Source organism: Lissotriton vulgaris, chromosome 12 (assembly GCF_964263255.1).
Source record: "Lissotriton vulgaris chromosome 12, aLisVul1.2, whole genome shotgun sequence".
Classification (NCBI taxonomy): Eukaryota; Metazoa; Chordata; class Amphibia; order Caudata; family Salamandridae; genus Lissotriton; species Lissotriton vulgaris.
The window spans coordinates 203916417-203929321 of NC_141700.1; the positions used below are offsets into that span (position 1 = coordinate 203916417).

Sequence of the window (12905 nt, forward strand, 5' to 3'; positions counted from 1 at the left end):
CTCCAAGCTTACAAATGGTACAAATGGCTCTGTTTTCCCTTGTTGGGCTAACACTAAAGAAGTCCCAAACTGCGGACTTCAAATGTCTGTGGAGGCGGAGGAGGCGATACTGGTAATGCTAATGCCAAATGAAGTGGAGGATGTGTGTTGTCGAACTTTACTATGTTGTGCACTTGCAGCACCACTAATTGAGGAAATGGAGGTCGAGGTGGATGGAGGTCCCTTCTGGCGAGAAAATATGGAAGCGGTACTAGTTAACACCTTCAGCGCAGCGCGAATTTTCGCGCTGTGCTGAAGGTTCTAAGCAACGGGCGTGGCCGTGACGGAACGGTTCCGTCATAAGCACAGCCCAACCGGCGCTCGTGACTGAACCGTTCCGTCACAAGCATCGAAGGGGTTAACTGCATTGGTGGTGGTCCCATTGCCTCGTCCACAACATCACACTCAGCAGCATTTCGGGCTAGGGTAAAAATGTCTGTTTGCTGCATGCCCGCTGGGGCTGCAGTGACGTTTATGATGACTGCGTCGTCGTCGTGAGAGTCTTCATCAGCAGTAGTATACGCCACTTCTTGATCAGCGTCATCATCACACTCCATAATTACGAGAGTTTCGGGGGCCTTCCTTTTACGCTTAGCTACCTTTGGCAGATCATAGTGTGCCTCACTCTCAGACGGCAGTGGTGGTTCCCAATTTGGATCCATATCATCAGAAGGAAGGGGGCCTGAAGAAGATGTAGACACCATCCTTGATCTTTTCCTTGCTAGGGATCTGGAAGACATGAATGATCAGGAGGAGTGGCTTCCTCAAATAATACCTCGGCATGAATGTCGATTTCCTGATGTGCCCCTACTTCGGGAGAAACAACTATTGTGGGCAATTGTGCCACTCCATGCACCTCTGCTTGCGCATCTCCTTGTGCTGCCTCTCCTTCCACATGTACTTGGGCTTGTACTTGCACATGTGGTTGTTGTTGGGGCTGTGGTTGTTGAATACTCGAGTTACAACAACCTGTGTTGATTGAGGGATGCTACTACTTTCTTGCGATGAGCCAACATCACTGGTCGATGGTGATTGAACAACTATACTTGTCACACATATGTAACGAGTCTAAATGTATGTTATTGTTAATTTCAGTTTCCCCTGACGAAGGGCCAACTTCGGCTCGAAATGCATTGAGATACATTAAACTGCTTTTGAAGAATACAGCACTTGTACGTGTTCTGAATTTGAGGTTCGGATGGCCCGATTTCAACATGAGAAGCCTATGAAAATTGCTTTTGCTTGCATGAAAAATCTGGAAAGTGGAAAAGTGACAAAATTTGAGTACGCACGGAGCAAAAAACTAATAGAAGTAAAATTGGAAGAGATTAGTATGCAAATAGTTATCTGTGGCTGTGCCAGCGGTCTGGGGCGCACAGACGCACCTCTTGATTGTGATAAATTCCAGAGACCCCACAGAAAGCCTTGGTCTATGCACCACTGAGTACCCCCGGGCTTAATGGATTAAAGCAAGGCAGACTGGGTGCAGGCCTATGGTACAATGCACACTGCCTGGCTTCAAATGGCCCCTAGGCCCCCACCCACATGACCAGACCCTGCGTGGACCAGGCCTCAAAAGGGCCCTACCCACATGGCCAGGCCCCAACAACACCCCAAAAAATCGAAAAACACACAAAAATCACCAGAATCCAATGCCATCCATGCCCTAAATGATGTTTAAATTCAAGAGGCCCCACAGAAAGCCTTGGTCCATGCACCACTGAGTAGCCCTGGGCATAATGCATGAAAGCAAGGCAGACTGGGTGCAGGCCTATGGCACAAAGCACACTGCCTGGCTTCAAAATGGCCACTAGACCCCCACACACATGGCCAGGCCCTGCCTGGACCAGGCCTCAAAATGGCCCCAACCCACATGGCCAGGCCCCAACAACACCCCCAAAAATTAAACAACACACAAAGCACATTGCCTGGCTTCAAAATGGACCCTAGACCCCAACCAACATGGCGAGGCCCTGCCTGGACCAGGCCTCAAAATGCCCCCCACCCACATGGCCAGGCCCCAACAACACCCCTGGGCATAAAGGATGAAAGGAGGCAGACTGGGTGCAGGCCTATGACACAAAGCACACTGCATGGCTTCAAAATGGCCCCTAGACCCCCACCCACATGGTCAGGCCCTGCCTGGACCAGGCCTCAAAATGGCCCCCACCCACATGGCCAGGCCACAACAGCACCCCAAAAAATTGAAAAACACACACAAATCACCACAATCCAATGCCATCCATGCCCTAAATGATGTTTAAATTCAAGAGACCCCACAGAAAGCCTTAGTCCATGCACCACTGAGTACCTCTGGCCAAAATGGATGAAAGCAAGGCAGACTGGGTGCAGGCCTATGGCACAAAACACACTGTCTGGCTTCAAAATGCCCCCGAGACCCACACCTACTTGGCCAGGCCCTGCCTGTACCAGGCCTCAAAATGGCCCTCACCCACATGGCCAGGCCCCAACAACACCCCAAAAAAATAAAAAAGCACACAAAAATCACCACAATCCAAAGTCATCCATCCAATAAATGATGTTTAAATTCAAGAGACCCAACAGAAATCCTTGGTCCATGCACCACTGAGTACCCCTGGGCATAATGGATGAAAGCAAGGCATACTGGGTGCAGGCCTATGGCACAAAGCACACTGCCTGGCTTCAAAATGGCCCCTAGACACCCACCCACATTGCCCTGCCTGGGCCACCCTGGGCATAATGGATGAAAGCAGGGCAGACTGGGTGCAGGCCTATGGCACAAAGAACACTGCCTGGCTTCAAAATAGCCCTTGAACCCCACCCACATGGCCAGGCCCTGCCTGGACCAGGCCTCAAAATGGCCCACACCGACTTTGCCAAGCCCCAACAACACCCCAAAAAATCGAAAAACACACAAAAATCACCAGAATCCAATGCCATCCATGCCCTAAATGATGTTTAAATTCAAGAAACCCCACAAAAAGCCTTGGTCCATGCACCACTGAGTACCCCTGGGCATAATGGATGAAAGCAAGGCAGACTGGGTGCAGGCCTATGGCACAAAGTACACTGCCTGGCTTCAAATTGGCCCCTAGACCCCCACCCACATGGCCCTGCCTGGACCAGGCCTCAAAATTAAGCATGGGCGGATTTTGCGGATTCGCAATCCGCGAAGTTGCGGATTTGCGGATTTGCGGATTGCGAAAATCCGCAAAATCCGCGAATCCTCGCGGATTTTGCGGATTTTTTTGGGGGGGGTTTCGCACTGGTTTCTGCAAGTTCGCGAGGGTTTTGTGCAATTTTGCAAATTGCAAACTTACTTGTCAGGTCGCCAGTTTTGCGAACTTGTTGTTTCTACGTGCCCAGCCTGTTTGCAAGCCTTTCTTCATCACTGCCACCCTCTGTCACCACTGGCACTCTCTTTGTTCACCCATGCCACCCTCTGGCTCACCCATGTCACCCTCTGTGTCATCACAGCACCCTCTGGTTCACCAGTCTACATTATTGGGGCAAACAAAGCACTGCCATCCTCTGTCAACACTGGCACTCTGATTCACCCATGCCACCCTCTGGCTGGCACACCCATGCCACCCTCGGTGTCATCACAGCACCCTCTGGTTGACCAGTGAGTGTACATTATTGTGGCAAAGCAAAGCACACCTGCTAAGTGCCTTAAGTTTTGCATAATTAAATTACAACAACACCTGCCCTGCCCCAACTGACATTAATGAAGGCTGGCACCTGCTCGTCTGCTCCCTTTCCTTTCCTTTTCCTGTTTGTTGCAATGTAATTTTTTTTAACAGGAACCTAACCGAATTCTGGAGGGCCCCTTCAGGAAGCACTACAGGGAATGGTTACAAATGATGAGGTTGAACTTTTGCACCTGCTCATAGCTTTTCCTTTTGCAAAACTCGTTTTTTGGTAATTTCGCCCTATTCGCGAGGCGCGGCGTCATGCGAAATCGATCGTGTAAGCCGCGAACTCGTGCGAGTTACCCCAAGGTTGAGTACGGGGGCCGCCATTTTGTTTGCATGACGTATTTCCGTTTCCGCCCGCTATGTGTAATCTCGCGCGATGAGCGCCTTGCGAATACAAGTTCACACGAGTCTGAGCATGGTGTTTCTATCCTCTGTATATCTCTGCCATCCTTTGCTTATTTTATTTTGTTTTTGATCTATTAAACTTTTTTTCTATCCCTCTTGTTTTCTAGGTCTATATTTTTGTGTTTTAGGCTACTTTTGTTTACTTTTCAAGTACTTTTTAAACTTTTATTTCCTTCTTCTCTACTCCTATTCTTTTTCATTTTATCTCCTTACCTGCCCAGAACATGGTGAAGACAGCTGTCAAGCTGCCCAAGCCGGGCACCGCAGCCCGTGCCCGGCTCCCGTGTGGCCGCTTGAGGGCGGAAATGGTGGTGCCCAGGGAGATCTTCAGCCCTGAGGAGGTGGGCTCACTTGTTTATTATGTGCAGCGCCGTCTCCCCAGGACCATCGCAGCAGGCGGCAGGATTGCTGCCGGTTATACCAACAGGCAGGAACGTCGGAAGCGGTGGGGGCAGGTGTGCCGGGCCCTTTTTAACATCACGGGGGTCCAGCGCACCTATAATCAGGTGACCCACCGCTGGACCGATATTCTGGAGCGGGAGCACGACCTGCTCGATCTGCTGGGAGTGGAGGTCCCCGGGCTTGGTGAGTAGTAGTAGCAATTTTTTCATCACTCACTACTCTGTTTTTTCTCCTGCTCTGTGTGTTAATATTGCAAATGTTTGCTTTAACTTTTTTACAAAGAGCAATAATGCTGCTGATTACATTGATAGGAGAGCTAAATTAATATTTCAAAATCTTCTGTGCATTTCAGGTGCACTGCTCTCCTTCTCTGTGGCGGTGCCACTGCTTATTTGTTTTCTATTTTGTGTTAATTTAATTGGGCTGAGTAATGTATGAGTGTACTTTACAGAACTGCGTAATGCTAGACACAAAGGGGCAGATTTACAAGCCCCTTGCACCACGTTTACGCTGCCTTACGCTGCCTTACCTGACGCACAGCGACGTAAACGTGGCGCATCCCTGCGAGTCATGTACAACGTGATGCTTCTAAGGAGATGCGCCACGTTAAGACCTGGGCCTGCGCCACAATGGGTGCGTTCCCACGCAGGGGGAGGGGTGGCGGTCAGGCAGATGTGCGCCTCGCAAAAGTGCCTGCGTGAAATCTACAAGATTTAACGCAGGCACTTCCGCGACGCTGCTACGTCAATTCTTTATGCCTGCTTGCTTGAAGCAGGCGTAAGGACTGATGCGGTATGTTGAGTATTGGGCATCCCTGAGCATTGCTATAGTTGTTTGATTTGGTTGACAAGGACATCGACAAGCAGCAATCATCAATTTTTTCTGTTCTTTCTTTCATGTTGTACGTCAGGTCCGCCCAGGGGCAAGCGGACAGAAACAGCGGATGCAGTGGCTCCAAAGGAGGAGGATGATGCAGGCCAGGGCGGCGAGTGCTCCTTTGCTGGCCCCAGTAAGTTTTCATTTAAATATAGAGGACCTATTGTTGTCCAAGCGTTCCTAATTTAAATTTTTCGAAACAGTGTTTAGATAGGAGCAAAATCAATAATACTACTGTTGCAGGGACAATTCTCCACAAACCGAACTATGGACACCAAAGACCAGAGTAATAAATAATATTTCAGAGTGGCGTGTTTGGCACACTGTATACTATAGTATAAACTTGGTAGTGTCAGCGGCACGGACTCCTCCTTGCAAAAATTACAAAACCTTTCGCTCAGTCACTCTAGTCTGGAGGACCAAAAACCACAGAGTCTATTCAAGTTTACAAGCTTTATTAAAAAAAGTAAAAGTAAACACATATATTAAAATAAAGTTAGCTGGAAAAGGAAAAGTGCTTGGTGCTGAGTTGATGAGTAATGGAACACATTTCTTGTGGTCGAGCCGAGCTTTCACCTGGTTTAGTTGATGTTGCTCTTGTCCGTAGAAGTCCAGCGTCTGTCTGTTCAGAGAAAAAAGATGTGTGTTAAAATTAAGCAAGCATTCATCAATTGTGACAAAAAAGTGCAGCAAGACAACAGCCTTCCCTGGAAGGAGGGACATTTTTACTTTAGACTAGAGTAGACAGTCAATTATTTTTTCTGTTGTTTTCAAATTTCTTCCTTCCTAGACCAAATACTAGTGAGTGGTGTAATCTAACAGTCTTAAATATATTTTTTAGGTGGAACAGCTGGTGGCGGGGCCAGCTCGGACGTGATCGTGATCGACTCGGAGTCTGAGGACGACTCTGGGGAGGATGCGGCGCAAGAGGACAATCAGACTGTGAGGAAGCAGGCAGTGGTGGTGTGGAGTACAGGTAAGCTGGATCATGGTACTATCTGACTCTTAGATAGCATATGATGTGTATCCAGTGCTGGCCCAGTGACAAATTACAATATGGTAATTACAGCAGGCTGGGACCGACGGACAGATAGAGGCAGAGAGAGAGGAAGACAGAAGGAGAGAGAGAGAGGGGGGGAGGGAGCCAGAGGGAGGGTGAGGGAGGGAGACAGAGAGAGAGAGACAGCGAGGTAGAGGGAGACACAGGGAGACAGAAAGAGGGAGACAGAGAGAGAGAGAGAGAGACATATCGCCTGGGCCTGGTGCAGATGATACGGTTGCTGGTGTGGTTAACGGCTCAGAGGAAAAGTCACTCACTTCTGCCAGATCTCTTTCATATGAAAGAGCACCAAACCAAGGATACAAGTGAGTTGTGGGAAGGGAAATGGTGATTCAAGCGCCCCCCCTTGCCCCTCCATGCGGACGCCCATGATACTGGCCTGAATAGTTTTGCACTGCGCTGGCTAGTTGCTAGTTGTACTGTGACACAACTTCCTGCTGAATCATTTTGTGTTAATCATATTCTTAAAGAGCATTCGTTACAGATTATGTTTTTCTTTCTTCTTATAGTTGGTAATACTAAAACATCAAAACCGAGCAGGAGAATGCGGGCTGTACTTGCCCGGCTACGGAGGCTGGATGCGACTGTTGCGCAATATCGCCGGCTGGTGGAAATGGAGGGGGACGACACGCACTCCAGGGCATCAAATGTAACATCTTCTGCATCCTCCTCCGTGACCCCACGTTCTGCCGGTAAGCGCAGTGCTCCAGCCAACCGGAGCCGTGCTGGAAGACGCCACCGCCGAGCAGCAAAGGCTGCTCCTCCTCACAGTACTGTAAAGGCTCGCTTGCGCCGTGCACTCCGCAGAGTGTCCAACCTAGAGGCGGAGGTCCAGAGATGGAAGGAGTATCAGACTCTGGTGGAGGGCCTCCGTTTAGATCAAGCCATCCTCCAGGAGAAGTTTGATGCCCTGGCCCTAAGGCATGATGCCCTGGAGGCCAAATTGAACAACCTGCATCCGTAGAGTGTCCCTTGCCCCTTTTTTACAGACTTTTGGCGGGTGAGAATTGGGAGTTGGGGTTTTTGGGGACTTTTGATGGACTATTTATTTGTTGGGGTTAGGGAGGGTCTTGCGGGAGTTTATTTTGTTAGGGATATAAAAATATACTTTTTCAAACTTTATCTGAGCATAGCTGTTTTTTACTACTTTTTGAGCCTGGTGGGTGGTGGTTTTGCAGTAAGTTTGTTTTACGGAACACTGTCATCGTGTTGATTCACGTGTAATTGGCCAAATGTTTTCCAAAGTTAAATGCCTGTCACAGAGTTTCCTAAATCAAGAGTCCTAGGAGTTTACTAGTAGTAGCACTGTCACTCTCTCGCCTCTCCTCCTAATACTCCATTATACTACCTCCCATCCAAACGCTTATCTTACCTGTAATTTGTGTTTGAGGGCTGTCTCTCCACCTGGAATTCACAGTGTCCTAAAGCGTTCTGCGGCAGGGCCCCAACTGGAGTTTCCCGGCGTGGATTTTCTGCAAAGCAAAAGCAACCTGTAATTGGCCAAATGTTTTCCAAAGTTAAATGCCTGTCACAGAGTTTCCTAAATCAAGAGTCCTAGAAGTTTACTAGTAGTAGCACTGTCACTCTCTCGCCTCTCTTCCTAATACTCCATTATACTACCTCCCATCCAAACGCTTATCTTACCTGTAATTTGTGTTTGAGGGCTGTCTCTCCACCTGGAATTCACAGTGTCCTAAAGCGTTCTGCCGCAGGGCCCCAACTGGAGTTTCCCGGCGTGGATTTTCTGCAAAGCAAAAGCAACCTGTAATTGGCCAAATGTTTTCCAAAGTTAAATGCCTGTCACAGAGTTTCCTAAATCAAGAGTCCTAGGAGTTTACTAGTAGTAGCACTGTCACTCTCTCGCCTCTCCTCCTAATACTCCATTATACTACCTCCCATCCAAACGCTTATCTTACCTGTAATTTGTGTTTGAGGGCTGTCTCCACCTGGAATTCACAGTGTCCTAAAGCGTTCTGCCGCAGGGCCCCAACTGGAGTTTCCCGGCATGGATTTTCTGCAAAGCAAAAGCAACCTGTAATTGGCCAAATGTTTTCCAAAGTTAAATGCCTGTCACAGAGTTTCCTAAATCAAGAGTCCTAGGAGTTTACTAGTAGTAGCACTGTCACTCTCTCGCCTCTCCTCCTAATACTCCATTATACTACCTCCCATCCAAACGCTTATCTTACCTGTAATTTGTGTTTGAGGGCTGTCTCCACCTGGAATTCACAGTGTCCTAAAGCGTTCTGCCGCAGGGCCCCAACTGGAGTTTCCCGGCGTGGATTTTCTGCAAAGCAAAAGCAACCTGTAATTGGCCAAATGTTTTCCAAAGTTAAATGCCTGTCACAGAGTTTCCTAAATCAAGAGTACTAGGAGTTTACTAGTAGTAGCACTGTCACTCTCTAGCCTCTCCTCCTAATACTCCATTATACTACCTCCCATCCAAACGCTTATCTTACCTGTAATTTGTGTTTGAGGGCTGTCTCCACCTGGAATTCACAGTGTCCTAAAGCGTTCTGCAGCAGGGCCCCAACTGGAGTTTCCCGGCGTGGATTTTCTGCAAAGCAAAAGCAATCAACATTCGAAATGTGACAGCGGGGCTCACAGACCCCAAAACCCTAGAAGCCCCACAGACAGCACCCCTAAGACAGGCAAGCGAGCAATAACGCCTAATCGTTTTCACCTCCCATTTCCTCCTAACCAATTTCATCCCTTAATAGACCTTGCCAGCAATGGCCCAGCCAAGACCCGTACTCCCAAGCGCAAACAAGTTTGACACCCCCCCAAACAGCCAAAAAGCAAATCCGGGAAAAAAGCCACACTTAGCAAAATGTATTTAAATGAGGACTCACTACTTCCAGTACCTCTTTAGGGGACTCGTCAACGTACGTTTCTTCATTGTGCGGAATCCAGGCATCAGCATTACGGGAAATGGATAGGGTGAGTCTGGAGGAGGAGGATAGACGACCAGGACTGAGTTCTTGGCAACTAACTTGTGAACCTGATGAATGCTGCGGCATCAAAATCAAGACAGTTCTGCTGATGGGCTTGTTCTTTGATTGGGTGATTACAGTTTTGTTGTGAATGGGATCAAGCACTTGCTAAACAAAGAAAGACAGACACACAGAAATAAAAGTGAATAAGGAGTCGGACTAAAAATAAAGTTAATGAATCATTGACTCATTTTCAGAACTCGGTGTCAGGGAAAATGAACTCGTCCTCATACTCTGCAAATTCAGTTGGTAGTACTTCTGGTAACTGAGGAGAACTTTCCTCAGGTAGGTCGGTGTCCTCTTCTTCCTGCGTGCATTCTCGTACTTTGTAATCTGGTGGTATGAAGTGCTGGTTCATCTTTATCATGGTGAGCCGCTCCACATTTGCGGGCAAGAGGCGGGACCTTTCGGAAGTCACAATGCCACCAGCAGAACTAAAAACACGTTCTGAAGACACACTTGCGAGTGGGCAAGACAAGTAATTGATAGCCAGGTTGGTGAGCTCTCGCCATATGTTTCTTTTCCCATGCCAATACGCCAATGGGTCCTCAGTAATATTGACCGCTGTTGAGTCATCCAGGTAGGCCTGCACCATTGAAACAATGTTCTCCCGCATTCCTGTACTTTGCACTTCTGTGTCCTTTCTGGGACAAGCAAACCCTAGCTGACTTAGCCAATCCTCTTCAGACATATCGCCTGTACCTGGTGCAGACGATACGGTTGCTGGTGTGGTTAACGGCTCAGAGGAAAAGACACTCACTTCTGCCACAGGCACAGAAGTGCTTTTTTGGGACGCCTGTTGGCCTGCTGATTCACTAGTACTGTCTTCTCCTACAGTTTCCTTCCTCTCTCTTTCAAAACGAATGGCTGACCGAGCTAGCCAACCTTTGTACTCTGTAACATCTGTAGTTTCAAAAGGAATTAATACTTTTCCTAACAATGGATTTCTGTAACGTGGATCCAGAATAGTAGCACAAATGTAGTGCTGTTGTTTCTTGATATTTACAAGCCGTTTATTGCTAACTAGGCGTTGTAATAATCTCTGCGCCTTCTCATATGCTTCATTCTTTCCAGCATCCTTTAATTCTGAAGACACCACCTTGACTTGGTGCTCGAGCTTCAGCAACAATGGGATAGCTTTGCTCAAAGAACAGTCCTCCCTGCTGACTTCACGCGTGAAGACCTCAAAAGGACGAAGCATGTCTGTCAGGCTTTTAACTAGCTGCCATTGCTCCACCGCTAGCATCATTTCTGTCGTATCACCACCCAGGTTGTAGAAATACTCATTGACTACTGGAAACAGCTCATGCAGACGCTCAAGCATGTAGAAGGTTGAGTTCCAACGTGTTGCCACCTCCTGGATAAGTGCTTTCACTGGCATTCTACGTACATTTTGCTGGCGCCTCAGCTCCTTCTGGGCCTTAAAAGAATGGTTGCAGATGGTCAGTATTTTGTCGACTGCAGGTTCTTTTTTCAAGAACTTTTGCACGACAAGGTTCATACAGTGCGCCAAACACGGCACTCTGAAATAGTCACCGTCCGCCATGGCCTTAACTACATTGCTGCCATTATCAGTAGAAACATACCCAACCTTGCAATTTCTTTTGGGCAGCCATTGCAAGACCTTTTTGTTAAAGTCATCCAAAATGTTGTCTGCAGTATGAGTTTTCTCCATGCCAAACATGGCTAATGTTGCATGTTTACGAGCAACCTTAAAAATGTCGACCAAGTCACCACCTGCATTTATCCGTTTTGCAACCCCTGAAAAAGAGACCCAGTGTGCAGTGATGCACATGTAATCAAGGGCTTGGCAACTGGTCCACATGTCTGTTGTCAGGTGTATAGTGTGAACAGCACTCTTCTGCAAAGCTGCCCCAACCAACTCAAACACCTCCTTATGTAGTGCTGGAACAGCAACCCTGGCAAAATAGAACCGGCTAGGAACCTTCCATTTAGGGGCCAGTGTTGCCACGAGTTCAAGAAAACCCACACCTTCGACAAACGAAAAAGGGAGAAGGTCCACCGCTAGCATTTTAGCCAGCTTAGTGTTATACAGGCGCACAATTGGGTGGTTGCGTTGAAATGGCGCATCTGAGGAGAACATGTCTGTAATGCTGCGCTGGACAAGTTTAATGGATGATGCTGATGCCATCTTCGACCCACTTCTGCTCAGTGTTGACATTTTCCGCATTGGTGTGTCTCCCAGACTCTCAGTGTGCCTCCTATGTGTTCCGGAGGGTGTGGTGCTGCCAGGGGTACTGGGTGCGCCCGGATAAATGTCTGACGCTTCTTCTACCTCCCCGTCATCTTCAGATGAAACACCTAGTACGGGTATATTTTGGCCACTTGCCCTTTGGGATTGCTTTCCCTTGATGTTTGCTAGGTGCGCAAACCATTCGACAGCGTGCCTTCTTTCAAGATGACCTATCTGGCCTCCGGTACCATAGTTGGTACCAATCTTACCACGGCTAACTGTAGTCGTACAAATGGAACAAACGGCTAGGTTATCATACTTTGCATGGACACTAAAAAAGTTCCAAACTGGGGAATGGAAACTTCTGGTTTTGCCGCACGAGGTGATGATACTGCCAATGCCAGATGAAGCAGTGGTGGATGAGCCTTGCAGACATCTACTGGGTTGTGCAATTATTGCAGCAACCCTACTTGAGGGAGTCGAGCTGGATGGAGTTCCCCTCTGGGGAGAAAATATGGGAGCTGTAGGTTTTGTTGAACTTGTACTACATGACTGCGTTGGTGGTGCTACCAGTGCCACATCGCCAGGGTCACGCTCAGCATGACGTCGGGATAGGGTATAAATGTCTGTCTGCTGCATGGCCGGTGTGGCTGGAATGACGTGTGTGATGACTAGGTCATTGCTGTCATCCTGTTCATCAACATCAGAATGCACCAGTTCATCAAGTCCGACGTTCGGATCCATAAGTACGAGCTTTCCGGGGCCCTTCCTTTTAACATTTGATACCTTTCTCAGCTCATGGTGTGCCTCCCTCTCAGACGTCGGAGATAGTTGCCAATCTGGATCCAGTTCATCTGATGGAGCAGGGCTTGAAGAGGAACTTCTACACACCCTCCTTGATCTTTTCCTTGCTGGGGAGCTGGGAGAAAATGAATCATCAAGTGGAGTGGCTTCGTCTTCCTGACTTGATACCCCGGCTCCAAAGTCAATTTCCTCCTGTGCCCCTACTTCTGGAAGAACAACCATTGTGTCCACTTGCACCGCTCCATGCGCCGCTACATGGGCCTCTTCACTGACCTCTACTTGCAACTCTCCATGGACCTCTCCTTCTCGGCCTTCTCCTTCTCGGCCTTCTCCTTCTCGGCCTTCTCCTTCTCGGCCTTCTCCTTCTCGGCCTTCCCCTTCTCTGCCTTCTCCTTCTCGGCCTTCTCCTTCTCGGCCAGCTCCTTCTCGGCCTTCCCCTTCTCTGCCTTCTCCTT

The 12905-nt window shown here is 48.4% G+C and overlaps 1 protein-coding gene across 1 annotated transcript; it reads left to right on the forward strand.

The window, feature by feature from the left end:
- The first annotated feature begins 4429 nt into the window (after positions 1–4429).
- On the forward strand, positions 4430–7426 carry LOC147673808 (uncharacterized). The gene is made up of 4 exons (XM_086946420.1): positions 4430–4709; positions 5437–5535; positions 6244–6378; positions 6972–7426. Exons 1-4 carry the CDS (start codon positions 4430–4432, stop codon positions 7424–7426), a joined length of 969 nt encoding a protein of 322 aa, XP_086802546.1.
- The last annotated feature ends 5479 nt before the right edge of the window (positions 7427–12905 follow it).